This window comes from Streptopelia decaocto (genome assembly GCF_964273445.1).
Source record: "Streptopelia decaocto genome assembly, chromosome: 13".
Taxonomy (NCBI): Eukaryota; Metazoa; Chordata; class Aves; order Columbiformes; family Columbidae; genus Streptopelia; species Streptopelia decaocto.
Genome location: NC_138668.1, coordinates 13,001,328 through 13,021,030, shown reverse-complemented (window position 1 = coordinate 13,021,030; position 19,703 = coordinate 13,001,328). Strand labels below are relative to the sequence as shown.

Sequence of the window (19,703 nt, the reverse complement as noted above, 5' to 3'; positions counted from 1 at the left end):
CACCAGGAAGGTGTCACACACCAGCAAGTCTGCACTGGGGCTCCCCCTGTGCTGGCTGGGGTGGCCCTGCGTGTGCCTGGTGTTCAGGTTTCTGGCAGTGACTCAGTGCCACTTTCTCTGGCTACAGGGACGCTCTGTGAAGGACAGCACGCTGAGGAGAGCTCAGCGCCGCAGCTTCACACCAGCGAGTTTCCTGGAGGAGGACACGGTGGATTTTCCAGATGAGCTGGACACTTCTTTCTTTGCTCGGGTGAGGAGCAGGGCTCTGGTGTGGTGCTGGCCCCAGAGGCAGCACAAGGCTCTAGGTCTGGCAGGACTGTGTGTTGCAGAGAGCAACATCTCAATTGTGATGCTGGTTTCTTCTGATGGGACTTCTGTTTCTCTGCCCAGGAAGGAGTCCTTCACGAGGAGCTCTCTACTTACCCAGATGAAGTGTTCGAGTCACCGTCTGAAGCTGCAATCAAAGACACTGAGGTGAAACCTCTGGATCAGACAGATCTCACAGGAGGTGCCTTGGACAAAAATGAGCTTGAAAGAAGCCACTTGTTACTGTGAGTGTCTTCCTGGAAACTGCCAAAGCCCAACATGGGGTGGCCAACCCATTCAGAGCAGGACCTTTGGTGCTGGGCAGCTGGTGGGGCAAGGCAGCTGCTCCTGCATGGAGGAAGCCAGGATCTGAGTGCTGTGGGTGCTTGGGTGCAGAGCTCAAAGAGCACTGCAGTGATGGGTTTTCTTTAGCCCCCGCTTTAAGACATCCTGCCCCAGCTACCCCTGCATGTGAAAGGTGACTCTGAGGCCACCTGTGCAGTCTCTGCAGCAACTTCTACCCTCATGTGATGTGTTTCAGAGACTGTATCCTGCCTGGGGGAAACAAAAGACACTTCAAATCAGCCGTGAGGATGCTGGGGGCCCAGCCTTTGGCTATGGGGAGCACAGCAAAGACAGGAACTCTGTTGCCATTGTCACTGTCACCATGAACTGTTGTCTCGCTCCAAGGAGTGGTGTGAACACTGCTGAGTGTCGGGCTGGGCTACATTCCTCACTTGAAACAAGAGAAAGGTGTGGCACTGATGCTGAGGGCCCTACAAATATGTGGGTGGTACTGTACTGTGTGCCTAGATTTTTTCCACCTGAGTAATTTCTCTGTGTCGTTTCCGAGTCAGCTCTAGCTTAGCTGGCAGCTCACCCCAGCAGAGAGCTCTGCTGGGTGTGAACACGGAGCAGACAGGGAGGTCCTTGTTGTGGTTCTGCTGCTCACAGCCCATCTTGCTGTGTTGGCGCTTTCCCTTCAAGTGTTTCCAAGAACCTGACTCAGTCTTAACATAAGTGGAAGCAGCAAATGGTGGGAGTTTGTTGTCACTCTTCTGAGATGGTCTCAGTCTTCTTGGCTCGATTTGGATCTCCTTAAATAGTTTTATTTGTTGAGGAGAATAAGTTTCTTTTCACTCTTCGGAGAACTGTTATCAAAATCATAGTCAGGTGTCCTTTTAGGTGGCCGGGTGTTTATTTTGGCTTAGGCTGATAGCCCAGCACTGGAAATATTGGGAAATAGCACATCCGTAACACAGAAACCACTTGAACTCTTGGGGCGACAGGAGGCTGCAGCGGAACCTGCACTTTCTGTTGGGAGAAGGACTTCCCAAGGGACAAGTCATGGGAAGGTGAACCTAGTTGAGACTTTCAGCTTTATAAAAATGCATCTTCTGCCAGGGGCAATACTGAAAATAGCTGAAGTTTCACAGCAGGGTTTTTGGCTAAAGAGGTTCTGTTTCTCCCTCATGCTGTAGTCTGTCCATACTTCAGAGCTGTTGTGATTTCTCCAAGATACTCTGGTGATCTTTCAGAAAAGAACTTTGTCAGCTGGTTTCTCTCACCACTTCTGACAACCAATTTGCATACATCAGTGCAAATAAAGGGAGGAATGGAAGACAGATTGTGAGAGGTAACTGGCACAGCTTGCAGCATGTGACAGGATCACTTTCTTGGTCTGGGAGGCTGCTTGGATTCCTGCTCTCCTCCTCTGACTGATTTGGTGGGCACAAGGGTTTGACTTGCCAGTCTATGACAGTAAAGTGCTTTGAGGGTGAGGATTTCCACTGTTGGGCTAAACTACATTTCACAGAGCAGAGGACGAGGAATTAAGTAGAGTGGGAAATAGATGCTGAAACACTCTTTAAAGCCTTGAGAGCTCCTTGTCAGTGGGTCTTACTTTGGCACAGCTGCCTTGTGCCACCTGCGGCGTGTAGCCCTGCGCTTTCATCAGCTGGTGCTGTGTAACCCTTTGAAATACAATGTCCACTTCAGGGCGCCCTCTTTGCTGTCAGCTGTGGTGGGACAGACAGGGCGCAGGGTCTGCTGCCACCAAACACCAGGGAAGGGCTGGTCCCCATTGCTGTGCCATGGAGAAGGAAACCATTGTGTCCCGCTTTTTGTTTCAGCCCATTGGAGCGAGGCTGGAGGAAGCAAAAGGATGGGGCGCTGGCACAGCCCAAGGTCCGCTTGCGGCAGGAGGTGGTGAGTGTCAGCCCGCAGAAGCGCGGCCAGCGCATCGCCGTCCCCGTCAGGAAGCTCTTCGCCAAGGAGAAGAGGCCGTATGGCCTGGGGATGGTAGGGAAGCTGACAAACCGGACATACCGCAAGCGCATCGACAGTTATGTCAAGCGGCAGATCGAGGACATGGATGATCACAGGTGGGAGCTGCAGTCGTAGAACGGGTCCCAACAACTAGCGAGTGAGCGATTGCTGTTGTCCCTTGGTGACTCAGGTCACTGCCTTGGGGTGGTTGGGTGAAACCTGCTGCTCAGTGCAAACTGCAGCAGACAGCAGCATTTTAGCACCACTGTGTACTGGGAGCTCATCCTGCTCCTCACGTTGCTCTGGGTGTCTGTATCTCTTCTTCCTGGAGGGACTGCAGATCTCTGCCCCACCACCACTGTCCTGTGATGAACAGGAGGGCTCAGGTATCCCTGCCTCTGATCATTCCCCTAAAGTCATTATTTCTAATACACAGCACACTTTGGCATCAGGCTTATGTGTGCTCAGGGATGTTTTTTCTGGGAAAAGGTGGCTTGCTCAGTGTAATGGGGGAGTCAGAGTGAGCAGGGTCTGTCTGCCAGCAAGACCTTGGGTCATTGCCTCCAGTCTTATGCATCCCTAGGTGATCCTGGCCCTGTACCCCAGATTCTGCCAAGGACCCTGGGGAAAAACAGCAACTTTTCTCCTGTGTTCTGTGAGTAGATGTAATATGCCTGGCTTTCTGCCTCTGATCTTTTCCCTTTCCCTCCATCCAGGCCTTTCTTCACTTACTGGGTCACCTTTGTGCATTCACTCATCACCATCCTTGCTGTGTGCATCTATGGCATTGCCCCTGTGGGGTTCTCACAACATGAAACTGTTGATTCAGTAAGTAAATCCCCCTGACTTGCCTGGAGTGTGGTTGTGTCTCAGCCTTCAGCTGCTGGCTCTTGTGTCATAGTCCTCAGCACACTGGCTACTTGCCCGAGGGCCTTGGTGGCTGGATGCTGGCTGTCTGGCCTTGGGACGCTGCCTGCAGCATCTCTGTGAGCCCCCACACCGCCTCTGTCCCTCCTGTAGCCACATTGCTCTTGACATCAAATTATATCTGGCACAAAGCATGGTGGGCTCTGTGGAGGCTCTCACTGCGGCTGTGCTGAAAGCCCTTTCAAACAACTTGTTGCCCTCCTGATGGAGACTGGAAGAATGTTCACAGCAGGGAAATAGTTCAAACCTGAGTTAAGTTGTTGCAACAGTTTCGGGATTTTGCTTCTGCCAAGAGTGAAACTGACCTGCCTGACTTTGAGAGCTGATTTTGTAGTTGTTGCTAATCTCATGCATCCTAAAGGTCCCTGGGGTTCATATCTCTACAGCCATATCCTCACTTCATGCAGGGCATGCCCTTGGGAGCTTCTCACCTACATGCCCGACAGCTTTCAGAGCACCGTCACGGCACCCAGCCCACGCTGCCTGCAGGTGCTGCTCGTGCTTCTGAGCTGTGTGAAGATTTTTGCAGGCTCTCAAGAAATCCCGGGGTCTGGAGACCTGCAAGTGGCTTGAAAGTTAAAGTAGCCAGAGACAGACGTTTTAAATGACATCTTAAGATGAAGGTGCCCAGGCCTTTACCTGTTATCCTGCAAAAGACCAGTTTGAGAGAACCATGTGCTCAGTTATTGGCTGTGGAGATTTCTATTCGTTGCGAGTGCTGTTTTCACCAACCCCTGCTGCTTGCCTTGCTGATCGTGTGGGCAGGAGCTCATGGGGCTCTCGCTTTCTCTCCTTGCAGGTCTTGCGAAACAGAGGGGTTTATGAAAATGTCAAATACGTTCAGCAGGAAAACTTCTGGATCGGCCCCAGCTCAGTGAGTGCTGTTGCCAGGGACTGTTGTGGGCTGATGGGGCGCTGTGTTGCCGCCATGCCACCCCAGGGCCCTCTGCTGCTTGGAGCTTGGTGCTAGCAGCTGCTGTTGGTTGGACTTCCATGGGGTTCTGCTGTCACTAGCAGGGAGCAGCGGTGCTCCTGGCCCCAGGGGCTACCAGGAGTTTGGGATGGGCCTTGGCATGCCTGCTGTGCACACTGTTCCTCCGAAGCCAAGCGCAGGGCTAGAGAAAATGCAGGAGCTCTATGCTGTGGGACAGCTTTCCTGATACCATTCCCCCTGCAAAAGGCTGTTGTGTCCCCAAGTTTCCTTTCCCAGCCACAGACCTGGCCTTTCTGGGGCAATGGGCAAGGAAATCCCTGAACTTTTGTTCTGGGCTTGCCTTCTTCAAAGCAAATACTGGGAGTGTGCCTGACATGTGTTGGACTTCATCATGCAGGACTTGTTCCTGATCCCTTGAGTCCTGAGTTTCTTCACTGTGAGGGTGGCTCTTCCCCATGAGGGTGGTGAGGCACTGGCACAGGCTGCCCAGAGAAGTTGTGGATGCCCCATCCCTGAAAGTGTTCAAGGCCAGGTTGGATGGGGCTCTGTGGTGAAAGGTGTCCCTGCCCATGGCCAGGGGGGTGGAACTAGATGATCTTTAAGGTCCCTTCCAACCCAAACCATTCTGTGATTTCATGATGGGGATACTCACCGTTCCCCTAGTCTGCACTGCCCTGGGCAATCATTACCTGCCCCTTGGCTGAGCTGAGTGTTTCCCTCTCTGCCAGGAGGCCCTGATCCACCTAGGGGCCAAGTTCTCACCGTGCATGAGGCAGGACCAGCAAGTGCACAGCTTCATCAGCGCCAAGCGGGAGAAGGAGAAGCACTCAGCTTGCTGCGTACGGAATGACAAGTCGGGCTGCGTGCAGACCTCAGAGGAGGAGTGCTCGGTGAGTGCAGTGGTCCTTTTCGTGCTGTCCCTGCAGGCTCAAGGCCACTTCTGTTGATGCTTCTCCCAGCCTGGGCTTCACAGTGACACCTCTCCTCTCTCCTGCAGTCCACGCTGGCCGTGTGGGTGAAGTGGCCCCACCACCCCAGCACACCAATGCTGGCAGGAAGCAAGAGGCAATTTGGGTCTGTTTGTCATCAGGACCCCAGGTGGGTCTCGCCTAGTCCAGCTGGGGCACCGGGGCTAATCCTGGGTCCTGCCTAGTCCTGGGGCCACCACAGCTGTTGTGACAGTAGTCAGAGAGCTGGGGGTCCCAGGCCAGTTGATTGCTGGATGGGACAGCAGCTGCTCTGGAGACCAAGGGACATGGAGCCAGGGAGTTGCTGGGCAACTGTGTGCTCTCGAACAGCTGCCTTTGTGCTCAAGCCACGATCTCTGCTTGCTGGAATGAGGCTGTGGCTTTGATCAGCACAGTCTTGGCTGATCTGATGTAGCCAGGGACAGAGGGGAGCTCTGGGACTGCAGCTTTGGGACAGGGGCAGTGCGGTGACTCCCTGCGGGATCCTGCCTGCTGCTGGTGCTGGGGAAAATAATTCCTCTGGCTGATCTCTGCTTTCTGTTGCTGCAGGGTGTGTGAGCAGCCAGCCTCAATGGAGCCGCATGAGTGGCCAGATGACATCACCAAGTGGCCGGTGAGCATCACTGGTGGCATGGGGCCTATGTGGGCAGCCAGAACATGGCATTTACATCCCGTTCTGCAGAGCCTCAGCTGTGTTGGTGGAAGGGGACTCTGCTGCTTGTTGTCACAGATATCAGATCAAGGCAGCCACAGCTTTGTCTAGCCAAAGTTTGAAGCCCTCCAAAAACAAAAGTTCCCCCATACCACCTAAAGCCCTGAAAGCCCTGTGCCCTGCCAGGGTGACAGGGCGATGGAGACTGACTCAGTCCAAGTGCTGTTTTCATGTCTTGTTGGAGAGGAGGTGTTGACTGAGGCTCCAAATGGCTCGGGCAGGTGGAGTGTCAGTCACCATCTTGCTATCAGAGGGAGGCTTTGGGAGGCCCATGTTTCTGGGACTGGCTTCTTCCCAAGGGCCTGTTTTGACCTTACGCAGGCAGCAAGCAAAGCCATGGCTATCTGACTGCAGCCTGTTGTCATTTTCCAGATCTGCACAAAAAACAGTGCTGGGAATTACACCAACCACCTTCACATGGACTGCGTGATCACAGGCCGGCCCTGCTGCATTGGGACCAAAGGAAGGTAACGAGTTCTACCTGTACGGAGAGGGGCTGGGTGTTGGGTTGAGACACAGGGGGCCTTTTTCAGGTTGTTGCCACAGCCATTTGTCCTCCTTGTCCTTCCCACACGCAGCCAGAGCTGTGCTTGGAAGGGGAGCTGGACAGGGAGCCGTGACGGGTCTCCCAGGTGGAGCAGGACTCTGGGATGAACAGGAAATAACAGCCGGCCTGAGTCTGCACTGCAGCAGGGTATCTCGCTCAGCTGGTCCTGCAGTTTGGATGGACTCAGCTTCAAAGGGATTAAATATTTCTGCTGGGGAGTTCTGCACTTTTTTTTGGGAATGGACATATTGGTCCTGACAGGCTACACTGGCCTCAGTGTCAGCTTGAGTTATCCAGTGTTTGGGTCTGGCTTTCCCTGTTAGGGAGAAAAATCAGTGCTGCCCCAAGGAGCTTCTCTGTCCCTGAAGGTCTTGACAGGACACTCTTGGCTGAGCCCCAGCTTTCCACTGTGTCAGCAACAGAGGCACAAGACTCCCCAGCCCCAGAGACACAGCTTCCCTGAGCGCTGGTGGTTCGTTCTCAGCTGCAACTGGCTCAGCTTCAGCACTTGTGTGGGAGCCCTTGTAGGAGGGGTGTTAATCTCTGGGAGTGGCTCAGGCTTGGCTGTGAGAGAAGCAAGAGGAGTGTATGGAGGGCGGCACTGGCCTCAAATGGGAATGTAGTGGCATATGTGTTGCAGAGATGCTGCAGCGTCTGGGGCAGCTGAAGATGGGGGCGTGGGGCGCCTGTGAGGGCACAGGATTGTCCATTGTGCCTTCCACACGTAACTTGTTCCTTGATTTGATTACCTGTGCCTCCTCCAGGTGTGAAATAACCTCACGGGAGTATTGTGAGTTTATGCGGGGCTATTTCCATGAGGAGGCAACACTTTGCTCCCAGGTGAGTGCGGAGTTGGCCGTTTGTGCGGCTGCCCTTCTCCCTCCCGTTCCCCTTAGCAGCTCAGCAGGATCCGGGGTGCCCGTGGTGCGGTGTGGGTCAGAGTTCTGTGTCCTGTCCCGCCCTGAGCACGGGGGAAGTGGCTGATCTAGACTGTAGTGACAGAGTGCATCTGTGCCTCTCTGAAGCCCAGTTTAGGACTTAGGCTGGCAGCTACAAAAGCCCAGGACAGGACCACAGTGGAAGCAGCGGGAGGATGCAGCCCCCTGCTCCATGGGTGAACAAATGCAGATGTCTCAGTTTGCGTGTGCTGGGCTAAGGAATGAGGGCATGAAGCTGCCTTTGGTGGGGTGCGTTCACATGTAACTCAGTAGTGGAGACGGGCTGGGACTTAATGCAGTGGAGAAGAGGGGCAAGAGCCTCCCTTTCAGAGCCAACTGCAGCCCCTCCTGGGCCTTGATAAAGGACGGTGCTGGCTCGCGCACCTCACAACCCCTCTTCTGCCCTAGGTGCACTGCATGGATGATGTCTGTGGGCTCCTCCCTTTCCTAAATCCAGAAGTCCCTGACCAGTTCTACCGCCTCTGGCTGTCACTTTTCCTCCATGCTGGGTAAGTATAGGTGTAAAGCTTCCACTGTTCGTCTGGGGGAGCCTGGAGGTGCTGTGAGGGCTGTTTTGGCAGTCCTGGGGGACACAGCAGGGCCTGAGTTTTGTCCCTGCTGAGGTTTACCATGCTGCGTTTGCTGGGAGGGTTAATTAGAATAATGGGTGAGGCCACAGCAGGACCTCTCAGCAAAGAACACAAACAAGCACAGGGCTGACTTCAGCAGCTGCTGCTTCAGCTCCTGTACTCTGAATTTGGCAGGATCCTGCACTGTCTGGTTTCCATCTGTTTCCAAATGACGATCCTGCGGGACCTAGAGAAGCTGGCAGGATGGCATCGCATCTCTATCATCTACCTGCTCAGTGGCATCACTGGGAACCTTGCCAGTGCAATATTTCTACCCTACAGAGCAGAGGTGGGTCTCCTGCAGACTGGGGTCCCAGAAACTTGCCCTGAACACAAGCCTTTTCTATGTGCCTGTGATTCACTGGTGGAGGCAGAGACACCAGTGCTGGGCTCATCTCTGCAGCACACGGTTTGTGCAGATTTGCAGCTGGAAGTCTGGCTGCAGTAAGAAGGGTCCCTTGTAACGAACGTTGGGCTTGTCCATCCCCAAGGTAAGAGAGGCCCCTGATGGGCTGGGAATTGAGAGCTGTACATGGTGCCAGAGACCCTCCACACACGAGTGGCAGGCAGGAGCAGGGTAAAGAGCAGAGCTCACCTTTCCTACAGACTGTCCCTGTCCACATGCCATAGCTGGAGCGGTCTGATGTCACCATCTGGCTTTGCTTTAGAAGACCGCATGGCAGGACCTGGAGGACTATCTTCCAGGTCCTTCAACAAGAAGTACGTGGTGTGTGGGGGGAGCCAGGAGATTGCTTTTAATGGCTTCTCCACTCTGGTGACTTAAGCCAGATCTGCCATTTTTAAATATAAAGTCTGTTCTGGTGCTTGCTGGCCTCACACCTACCTTGATCCTAAATCAAACCAAGACCCTTTAGCTCACTGAACCCCATTATAAGGCAGAAGTTGCAGGCTGCAGTGTCTCTTTCCCAAGAAACACTGAATGAGGAGTTGCATGATAAATAACTGTAATGCCTGGAGCTGGCTGCAGACACCAGGCAGATGGGATGTGCTTCACGTTACCTGTAATGCTCTTCTTCCACAGGTCGGCCCTGCAGGATCCCAGTTTGGGATTCTGGCGTGTCTCTTTGTGGAGCTCTTCCAGAGTTGGCAGATCCTGGCCCGCCCGTGGAGAGCTTTCTTCAAGCTGCTGGCTGTGGTGCTTTTTCTTTTTGCCTTTGGCCTCCTGCCTTGGATTGATAATTTTGCTCACATTTCAGGATTTATCAGTGGTTTCTTCCTCTCCTTTGCCTTCCTGCCCTACATTAGCTTTGGGAAGTTTGATTTATATAGGAAGCGATGCCAAATTATAATTTTCCAGCTCATCTTCATTGCACTCTTCTCAGGACTTGTGATTCTGTTCTATTTCTACCCCATCAAGTGCGAGTGGTGCGAGTTCCTTACTTGTATACCATTCACAGACAAATTCTGCGAGAAATACGACCTGGATGCACAGCTCCACTGAAAGGCAAAGACTGGCTTCTCGAGCAGGCACTGGAGAGGGACCGTCTTTGCGTTCGCTGTGCCAGTTCCGTGTGGACAAAGCCTCTAATCCAATGACACTTCTAACCCTGCCCGTGGTTAATTTAAACTGTCTCCTTAGCACTTGGCAGGCATGTTTTTGCCTTATCTCAGAAGACTCTGAAAACAGAACTTTGTGCCTTGTTCAATTGTATTGAACCTTTTTCTGCTGCCATTATTTTTATTACACTAGTTTCAATACTACATTTTTAACCAGAGTTGTTTACTACTGCTAAGGTGGTGATTAAACGGTAAGGTAGCGTTTTAGCTACTGTTAATTGTTCTGCATAGTCTGGCTATGTTTGTTACTTTATCTCACCTACGCTGTTTCATGTACCAGTAGAATGAATCCTTTTCTACCACCCAAAAGCATCAGATGCAGATTTGCAGCTGGAAATAAGGGCCTTAAAAGCCTCAGAAAACTAGAAGGTCTCTTTAATCATGAAAGTCCACTCCACGTACAGCTCAGAATCAGACATTTCAAACAGCAAACTGCAAGAAACACGTAAGAATGTCCATTCCCCTGGAGTTTGTTTCTCCTTGAAATGTTACAACCTTTTCCTCCAGGAACGTGCTGGATCCACAGCCTGGTCGTAGTAGGGCTGGATTCTCTGCTCTCTCTGTTGGAGAAAGAGGATATCTGGCAGTGATAATAGTTCTGTGTGCTGGGCTCTCACCACCACGCTACCCGCCTGGACAGTCCAGGGGGATCAGCCAGTGCCACAGGTGACCATGGGGTGGGTGGCTTCTCTCACAACACATGGTTTATTACACTGGATGTTGCAAATGTGGCAGCGTTGAAAGAAGAAAAGTTACTGTGGTCACAAAGCACCAGTTTCTGTCCCGGCCGCAAAACAAAAAACCGAGCCTTTGGAAAAGCTGCTCTTCAGACACAGTGATTTGTGTTATTAGGTGTGGAGGGGAAGCAGAAATAATTTCAGGCTTACTAAGCTTGAGAGTCTTGGCCAGCTCTTGTGTTTGTGTGCACAGCTTTCTAAAAATAGCAGTGTAATACCAGAATTATGTCTACAGAGGTTACAAACAGGCAAATATATGTGCTCCTAGTGCTGCCTGTGCTGGAAGTATTTTTAAATGCATCAGTTGCACAGAAATACCATGACCAAAAGTTGTTTAGTGGTGTGTCCTGTTTTCTGAGAACACTGAATCAGTTGAACTCAAGTTTCTATGGCCAGAAAATGGAGAAACCGAAAGACAAAAACTACAAGATGTGTAAGCTGCGGTGCCTTTCCCTAACTCCTTGTAGCTTGCAGTAATTAAGGAAGATTGCTCAAAACACACCCCCTGTGGAACAGCAAAGCACAAGCTGCGTTTAGTTGTCGCCTGTGCTGATGCGCAGCCCTGGGACGTCTCTGTCAGCTGCAAGTGCCGTGAGCGGTACCAGAGCACCAGGAGAGGGTGGGAGAACAGCCACCGTCGAGCCACACAGGAGGAGCCAGGTGCCGTGGGCAATGGCGACTGCCTGTGGCACAGAGAGACCTCTGTCCTCCTGGGGGTTAGTTAGCACCCGGCCACGTTCCCGGCAGTGACTTCACACATTCAAGAAGCTTTAAAGAAAGCGAAGTCCTTGACGCAATCACAAGGGCAAACAAAAGAACACTGCATTCAATGAATCTTGAGACATTGTGGGATCAGATTTGGAGTGTAAACATAGAGTTAGAGATACACCACTGCCAGCACTGACATATAATGGTGCATTAACTGAAGGAGCTGAATTATCATCCCCGGCCCTGAGAGAAGCACAGGCAACACGACCAGGGTGTGGAAATAGCCCAGAGAGAGGGCATAAGGCTAATACAGACACTGGCATTCGGAAATGCTCTGCTACACCAGCTGCTGTGAGCCTGAGCGCTAAGGCCTGGGGAAGAGGAATATGAGGAACTGACAGATCTTAATGGATATTTAGGACCTACCTAATGGGTCACTTTCGAAGTTTCTTTATGAAGCTGACCTCATCCCGGTTCCTGATGCCGTACCTGAACAGAGAGTTATCCTGTTACATGCCAGTTTCCCAGGAAATCCAACAGCATCCTCTTTCCCGGGGGGGAGATGGACACCCACCACCACGTGCTGTGCTCTAATCCAGGACAAGTTAAAATTCTCACTTGTGTATGAAGAACATGCTGCCAGCACTGGCAGATCTGATCATCTGCGTTTTTAACTGCAACACCCATTTCAATGCAACATGGCTCACCGATGGCTCAGTCTTTTGAGGACAGCTTTCATTAGGGCTTTCTTGCTAAATTTTAATACTTCTGACAAGCTTTTCTTACTGGTCTGCATGCCACAGCTCAAGTGCTCAGAAGCAGCTCCTGCCTTGCCCTGAGAATGGGCCTGGAAACAGGGGAGTGATCACTGGTCTCCGATACATGGCCAAGCAGGTCTAGAGCCAAACACTCTTATGCTTTGTGTGCTCTTTGCTTGTCGTTCTTCCACCCTCCTTCCCACATTTCCACCTCAGCAGCTCTGCCAAGCCCTCTGTGAGGGTGACCAAAGCACTGCAACCAAGTTGTCCAGTGAAGTTGTAGAGTCTACATTCCTGAGATACTCAAAACCGAACGGTGTGCAGTCCTGAGCAGCAAGTTCTAGCTGACCCTGCTGTGTTCTACTGCCCTCACACTCCTGCTTTTTCTTACAGGATACCTCAGGTGTAACCTTAGCAAGCACAACCCATTCTGCAGGAGTTTGGCACAGCCAGCCAAGGGGCAACGTGTCTGAGTGCCTTGGTGTGGCCTGAATTGGACAAACACGCTCAGCACAGGGCGGCTGGGGCTGAGGAGCTACCCGAGGCATTTGTGTCCCGCAGACAGCCCCTCGGGCTGGGTGCAGAGCAGTGTCAAGTGCAGGATCGATCCGAGCCAGGGCACCCGGTCCCGGGGTAGCGGTGCCCCTGCAGATGCTGCGGGGGCTCTACCGAGGCTTCTCCAGCCCCACAGACACCACAAGAGACTTGATTACTCACTCTCTCAGCTTCTTTCTGTCATCTGCCAGCTTCTCTCCAGCGTAGGTTAAGTGGTACGTCCTCCATATGTACTTCCTAGGGGAAAACACGCCGGGGGAGCGGCGGGGGACCCGCTGGCCGGGGGAAGGTGCTGGGGGGTGAGCAGCCCGAACCCGCCCGGCCCGCTCACCAGCTGAGGTGCTGCACGCCGCCCTGCCGAGCCTGCCGCAGCTGGACGTGCCGCCGCAGCGCCTTCTTCAGGTCCAGCACCGAGGCGTTCTGCACCACCACCACGGCTGCGGGGCACAGACCCGGTCAGCGCCCCGGCCCCCGCCCGCCACCCCCGGCCCGCTCCCCCCGGGACTCACGCACGATCTCGCCGTCCGCCTTGCAGACGCGCACGGTCATGGCCTGCCCGTACTCCAGCGCCACCTGCGAGCCGATCTCCTCCGCCGTCACCTGCGGGCGGCACGGCCGGGACGGCCGGGGCTGAGTCCCGCCGCCCGCCCCGGGCCCCGCCCGCCCGCCGGCCCCGGCCCCACCTGCGGCGGGAGGTCGCAGAGCAGCGGGTCCTGCACCAGCCGCGCCAGCGCCGCCTGGAACAGCTCCAGCACCTCGGCGTGCGCCAGCTCCTCCTCGGGCTCCGCCGCCATCGCCGGAAGGGGCGGCCGGGCCGGCGGAAGCGGCGATGCTGCTGTTCTGCCCGGCCTGCGGTAACGTGCTGGTGGCCGAGGAGGGGCCGCGCTGCCACCGCTTCGCCTGCACCACCTGCCCCTACGTGCGCAACGTGACGCGGAAGGTGCGGGGGGGGCGGGCATGGGGCGGGGGGCGGCCGGGGCGGCCCGGGGCCTCCTGACCCGCGGTCCCGCAGGTGACGAGCAGGAAGTACCCGCGGCTCAAGGAGGTGGACGATGTGCTGGGCGGCGCGGCGGCCTGGGAGAACGTGGACTCCACCGCAGGTAGGGCCGGGCCGGGCCGGGCCGGGGAGCGGGCCGGGGGGTCGGGCCGGGGAGCGGGCCGGGGGGTCGGGCCTCGCCTCACGTCCCGCGCCTCTCCCGCAGAGCCGTGCCCCAAGTGCGAGCACCCCCGCGCCTACTTCATGCAGATCCAGACGCGCTCGGCCGACGAGCCCATGACCACGTTCTACAAGTGCTGCAACGCGCAGTGCGGGCACCGCTGGCGGGACTGAGCCCCCCGGCCCTTCCCTGGCCGGAGGGGCCGCGCTGGGCCCGGCCGCTCGCCCCGCGACGAGGCCGCGGGAGCCCCGCGGGTTGGGCGGGTCTGTAATAAACATCCGTGGGGAGAAGGGCCCGTCTGCCGTGTGGTGCTTTAAACGCGGCCCGGGGTAGGGCTGCCACACAAAACTGAACCTCCAGAAGCTGGGGCGCTGACCCTTGTTTCACACAGCGCCGCGGTCCTAAAAGCACACGGGATAAACTAGCGCCTGCACAACAAGAAACCAGCGTTTAAAATACAGGTAACTAAACTAGAGTTACCAAACCTTAGCAGTGAAACAGAAAGCAGAGCAAAGGTGAAGTGTCACTGCTGGGGCCTTCTGGGGAGGCCTTTGCTGTACCCCGTGGAAACCACATCACTGTGAACTATGTGCTTTACAAGTAATTACTGCTAAAAAGATAATATACTTAAAGTGGTATTGAGTATTACCCATATCTTAACATTAAGTTTTATTCTCAGTTTAAATACATTCAAAAGTAAAAAAGATATATAATTTAAAAACATGGAGCACAAATCGTAATATTTAATCTGCATCAACACTCACTCCTACAGGACAAACCAATTTAATGTAACTCGGCTTTACCTCTTTTATACAGGGATAATCTGCACCCATTTATTCCAGTTCATTTCACCAGGGAACACCCTTCCCAGCCTGAGAGTGCAGTCTATCGTAGGCTCATAGTATATTGTTGGGGTTTCGCTCAGTTTGGGATTGTTCAGCTGTTCTTCCACAACCGGCTGAGAAAAGAGCGACACCAGGGCCGGCTTTTTCATGTAGAATCGTCTGATACAACCGAGAGTTTCCAGACCCTGCAGAAAAATTCCCATATTTTAGCTTGAGCAGTTGCACTGAAAAGAAAAATGGACTGAATGCTGTTCTACCTAGAGGGTTCTCAGAAACATTAGATAATTGATACTAAAAGTGGCTGCATGCCACCCCTGCAGGAGGCCGTGGGATGGCGAAGGTTACAGCACAACAATGCAAGTTCACATAGATGGGTATCTTCTCACTCGTCACTTTCAGCGCAGTGGCTGACATCTGGATATGGATGCAGAACACATGTTCAACAACAGATCTCAACATTTAGGACCAGTTCCAAATCATTTCAGGCTGGTATAGGTGTAAATCCCAGACTTCTGGGTCAGTTCTTGCAAACGGGTTAGCGTTTGTTCCCACAGCAACACCCCGCAAGGCCACTGATGTGCTGAAAACATCTGGTGTATATCCAGTCAGCTCACATAGGTATGCATCTAGATTTACTAATACTTGGTATATTACAGATAAAAGCTCTGTCTATGGTTTTAAAACCTGTTCTTATCAAATTAATTGGCAGAGAAGTTAGGTTCGAGTTCTGCAATCTGTAAAATGTACAAGCAATTCCTTGACTTTGTGGACATGAATGAGTTGCCTGGGGGTCTGTACCGCTCTGTGCTGCTCTGCCTGTGTCCCGATCCCAGCTGCCCAGCACTGTTGCCGTGGCACAGGACACACGGACAAGTTGTGCTGGAACACCCAGGAGAGAGGATGGCTGCTCAGTGTGTAAACACTTGTCACCAAAATGCATGAGCCTTTGGGCAGAAATATGGCATTAGTAAGGGAAGTCACACTGATGGGAAAGACTGCAATACTACTGCTCTACTTAACATTTTGAATCATTGTTAGAGGAAAAAAAAAAAGTTTCATTTGTAATATAGCAATGGTGGCAATCAAACTGCAAGATGTGGGGAAAAATATGAGAAACTCAAATTTTCTCACCATGTACTGATTTACAATTAAGGATGTAGGCCTTTAAGCAGCTCTGTCAGGACAGAAGGTCTTATTTCCAGTACTGTCCAGCAGACACATTTCAGTTTGATTCTTATGTCAAAGACCACCCATCTGAAAGGCTTACGAGGAAAAAATTAAGATGAACTCTATGGTGATAAAGACTGCATTAAACAGCCCAACTTAATATTTCACAGTGACAAGCCACCGCCCTTCAATAACCAAACAGAATTTCAACTGCATCTACAGCCATTTCAGAAGCAAGGTCAAATTTCAAAATCAGGCATATGGTAATTCCAAGGGCAGGTAAAGCAGCTTCTTTCCTTCCTCGTTGTGATCAGTAACTTGCTCTGGCTTTGCTTAATCTGCACTAGAGGGAGAAGATTGTTTTTCATGCTTCATTCACAATCCCATTTTCCTGGGACTTCCAGCAAAGCAGCTGCTGACTCCTAAGTGCGGAAGCTGAACCAGATTAAAATTCACGCAGGTGGTGGCTCACGTACCTGCAGTATCTCTAGGACAGCAACAGGCTGCAGCACCCCCGCGTAATGCTGCAGCAGCGTGGCCTCCGTCACGCCTGGCTTTGTCATGATGTGGTAGAGCACAGCTTCCATCATCCCCTTACACACAGGCTTATTCAGGTTCCCGTCCACAATCCTCCACGGTCTCCCGATAAAGCAGACATTCTCACAGGCCCTGCAAAAGACAATTTAAAGTCAGCTCTGTCAGGAATTGCTCTTCTAGATTCTCCATCATCATATTTTCTGTTTAACAAAAATTCTTACTACATCCACTGCCAGGGTTTGCTCACATCCTAGGTGTAAATTCTGCAGCTGTTTGGAGTATGGGCAGAGGCTGGTGCTGATCTACTCGACAGTTCCACAGACGTGCGGAACACATGAGGTGTTCACCACCGACAAACACTTTCAGCTCCATTATACCACCCAACAACTCCCCTGAGTCTGGATGACCAGGAAAGCCTTGTTTCACTTGTTTCTTTGTCACTAGCTCTAATATCCTTCAAAAGTTATCCAAGACCAGCTTCAGTCTGCAACGTGCAGCAACAGTGCTCAGATAGGAAACCAAATTCCTCATTTTGGAGTCAAAAGACAGACCCTACATAGAAATTCACATTTCACATATTGCAGTTTCTCCAGGCCTTTCCTGGGCACGTGGAAACTGAGACTCCCTGACACTGGACATATTTGAGAAAGAAAACTAATTTTGTTTCACTGATATTTAGGAGCTAGTTGTTTTTTGGCAAAAAACATGTATCAATTTTTTTCAGCATTCGTATGAACACGAGTAACGTTAAGAAAAACAATGGAGGAAAGCATGGAGCTTCTCCATCATCAATGCTCGCTACCCATCAAAGCAAAAAACAAAGGTTTGCACAGCATTTGCTTCCAGACATTATTTTGGTAGCGCTAAACGTTAGTTATTCTGCCGATCTCTGTTACTCACCGGTCCCTGGCTGCCTGGGATACATCTGTTGTAGAACTTCCTGGAAAGAAAAGAACACACAGTTTTTAATTAACCTAAACTCTTTATCTCGTGGAAGGGAAGTAAAAGGTGTCAATGCTGTAAAATGTAACCACTTATGCTAGAAAGTAACACAAGCAAACTAGGGCAGGTGTTGTTCTGGGCTGCACGGGGAGTGCTGAGCGCCACTGAGTGAGCGCCCTGACCTGCCTGCAGCTGTCCCACACCTCACAGCCACAGCCATCTGCTCCAGCAACACCCTTGTGGTTCCGTTCCCAAATCGCAGAAGTTTTATTCCTACAAGTCTGATGACATGGCTGAACAACAGGTAATTCTACGGATGGAGAGAATGGAGTTTCACACCGAGCTATGCAGGGTCCCGACCTGCAAGTGCCCAGAGGTTTGTTTGATGTGATGCTTCTCCTCGTCATACAGAAGCTGAGCAGAACTCTGAGCAGCTGTCGACTGAAGCCACACTCAAGATTCCAGCAGGGCTCCGTTTCAAAGTGAAGGCTGTCTCTGCAGCTTACAGTCTACATTATGTCATGGGTTTTAATTACACAATTACTTAATGTAGGTACCTCTACCACGCCCAGAGGCTGACAGCTTTGGCTTAAGCACATGGAAACCCTTCAGCAGCAAGACCGGTAAGAACCCTGTGCCTGATAACGTAACTGTTATTTTTTCCCTTCTGTATTACAAACAAGTAAAGGAAGTTAAATCAAAATAATACTTCAGTAGTTCCATGTTAAGAACTACTGAGGTATTTGCTGCTCAGACAGCTGAGTCCATTTCCTGCAGGAAGGCTCCAATTAAACACTACCAAGGTCTAAAGACTCTACAATCAGTCTGCACCAATTCGCGTGGCATCCTGCAGCTGTAAACATGGGTAATGGCAGATCTTGGCAAAACACCACATAAGCAGTTAGCTTGTGATTCAGTCTGAAATCAGAGCTGATAACGGCAAAACCAAAATAAAATCCCCAACAACCTACTTAATGTAAAGCTTGGCAAGAACTACTAGCCATTAAAAAACAAAACTGGCAGTAAAAAGGAAATGAAAATTAAGTCAAATTGGGTTACAAACAAGGCTATTAATCTTCTCACTGGCCTGCGCTGCTTTCTGGTGAGTGGTTTAATGACTTTATAACTTTCAGTCATGGGCATTCTAGTTATATGTACACCAGAAGCACCGTGTTTTGTAGGTTTGGAGGTGTCTAGCCTTTGGACTGAAGCCAGAGATGCAGATGCAAATACGTTTTTGGAGAAGCGTAACACATAGAAATGAATTTCTAAGGAAAACACATTTCTGGACTAGTAATGAACATTCTAGCAATAGGCATAGGAAGGAATCTGTGATGTATCTGAAACCTCCAAGACCTCCCAGATCAGTGACAACTTCTGTCACTGCTACGGCTTCATAAAGAATCTAGTACTTGCTTATAAAATGGAGCTACCTGTTTGGGATCAACTGATGATGAGCTAGTCTCTATTTCTTGGATGCAGAGAGCTCCTACTTACCTTTAGAGACTCCTGGGTTCTCCTGTAAGTAGGAAAGATCATCATCCTGCTCATTAGCTGATTGCTCAAGGCCAGGGATCTGCTTGTCGTGCTCAGGGCTGAGCTCCTCATTCTCTACTTCAAGCTCTTTGTCATCACAACAAGATTTATCGTGTTCCTTGTAAGTGTCTGCATCCACAGCACCTGGGTGTTCCGCCTGCCCTCCCAGGGAGCCTGTTTCTTCATCCGTGATTACAGTTTCTGTCCTTGTAACGGGATCAGTTACACCTTCTTCAAAGTTACATTCATTCGCACTTCCCAAACCACTCTGTGAAACCCCACAGAGTTGATTGCCATCTTGAAGGACATCATTTTGAGTCTTGCATCTCTTCCTCGGGGGTTCTTCATCACTGACAGATGGCGTGTCCTTCCCCAGCTGCTCCTCCTCTCTTGAACGTTTCTCTCCCTTCTCGGGGTCTGCGGGCAGGCGATCCTGTTGGACATCAGGGAGGGTGCTGTCTGCACCTTGCTGATCACAGTCATCCAGTTTGTTCCTCAGACATACCGAATGTAATAGCCATGGCTTGGCAAATACTATTGCAACCAGTCTTACAGTGTGGCCTCCTACTTCCAAAACCTGCTGCATTTCAATAAGGTCCTATTGGGGAGAAAAAAAAAATATCTCAGGAACATTTAACCAAATATGGAATTGCCATCCTTAACTGGCAGCAAAGAAGAAGAGCTTAGTAGAGCATTCAGTTTTCTGTCCTGCTGCACTGAAGCTGGAAAGATGTTTTGCCCCTTCAACTGTTCTGAAATTACAGCACAAGACATGTTTTGTTCAGCTTAAATTAAAATGTAACTGGCAAAGAGTATTTTGCTTCCACAGGTGAATGTTAGTACCTCTAAATTCCTGAAATGCCTCATCTCTGTCTTTGACTAAGTGCTGCTTTAACTTTTGCTCTTCCTACATTTGAGGCAGGACAGCTATCAGGTATTGGTATGTGATCTCTT

The 19,703-nt window shown here is 51.5% G+C and overlaps 4 protein-coding genes across 9 annotated transcripts in view; 2 read left to right on the top strand and 2 right to left on the bottom strand.

The window, feature by feature from the left end:
• Window positions 1-10,035, top strand: part of RHBDF1 (rhomboid 5 homolog 1) — a 36,314-nt gene extending 26,279 nt beyond the window's left edge. For all 3 annotated transcript variants that reach the window (XM_082064725.1, XM_082064724.1, XM_082064723.1), the window contains 13 exons: window positions 128-250; window positions 391-551; window positions 2,439-2,690; window positions 3,291-3,402; window positions 4,301-4,375; window positions 5,164-5,325; window positions 5,433-5,533; window positions 5,953-6,016; window positions 6,488-6,582; window positions 7,427-7,502; window positions 8,009-8,109; window positions 8,365-8,518; window positions 9,272-10,035. In XM_082064725.1, the coding sequence (XP_081920851.1) occupies window positions 128-250; window positions 391-551; window positions 2,439-2,690; window positions 3,291-3,402; window positions 4,301-4,375; window positions 5,164-5,325; window positions 5,433-5,533; window positions 5,953-6,016; window positions 6,488-6,582; window positions 7,427-7,502; window positions 8,009-8,109; window positions 8,365-8,518; window positions 9,272-9,691 (1,896 nt within the window). In that variant the 3' untranslated portion in view covers window positions 9,692-10,035. The remainder of the gene's footprint in view (window positions 1-127; window positions 251-390; window positions 552-2,438; window positions 2,691-3,290; window positions 3,403-4,300; window positions 4,376-5,163; window positions 5,326-5,432; window positions 5,534-5,952; window positions 6,017-6,487; window positions 6,583-7,426; window positions 7,503-8,008; window positions 8,110-8,364; window positions 8,519-9,271) is intronic.
• Window positions 10,036-10,166: 131 nt separating this feature from the next.
• SNRNP25 (small nuclear ribonucleoprotein U11/U12 subunit 25) lies at window positions 10,167-13,374 on the bottom strand. Its single transcript, XM_082064728.1, has 6 exons — window positions 13,249-13,374; window positions 13,075-13,165; window positions 12,897-13,002; window positions 12,728-12,802; window positions 11,679-11,741; window positions 10,167-10,367 (listed from the first exon to the last, which is right to left on the bottom strand). Exons 1-5 carry the CDS (start codon window positions 13,357-13,359, stop codon window positions 11,687-11,689), a joined length of 438 nt encoding a protein of 145 aa, XP_081920854.1. The 5' UTR covers window positions 13,360-13,374; the 3' UTR covers window positions 10,167-10,367; window positions 11,679-11,686.
• Window positions 13,373-14,270, top strand: POLR3K (RNA polymerase III subunit K). The gene is made up of 3 exons (XM_082064729.1): window positions 13,373-13,505; window positions 13,578-13,665; window positions 13,768-14,270. Exons 1-3 carry the CDS (start codon window positions 13,395-13,397, stop codon window positions 13,893-13,895), a joined length of 327 nt encoding a protein of 108 aa, XP_081920855.1. The 5' UTR covers window positions 13,373-13,394; the 3' UTR covers window positions 13,896-14,270.
• Window positions 14,271-14,365: 95 nt separating this feature from the next.
• Window positions 14,366-19,703, bottom strand: part of GTF3C1 (general transcription factor IIIC subunit 1) — a gene marked incomplete at its 5' end in the record, with an annotated part of 43,613 nt that continues 38,275 nt past the window's right edge. For all 4 annotated transcript variants that reach the window (XM_082064719.1, XM_082064721.1, XM_082064720.1 and 1 more), the window contains 4 exons: window positions 14,366-14,752; window positions 16,211-16,403; window positions 17,172-17,211; window positions 18,711-19,347. In XM_082064719.1, the coding sequence (XP_081920845.1) occupies window positions 14,531-14,752; window positions 16,211-16,403; window positions 17,172-17,211; window positions 18,711-19,347 (1,092 nt within the window). In that variant the 3' untranslated portion in view covers window positions 14,366-14,530. The remainder of the gene's footprint in view (window positions 14,753-16,210; window positions 16,404-17,171; window positions 17,212-18,710; window positions 19,348-19,703) is intronic.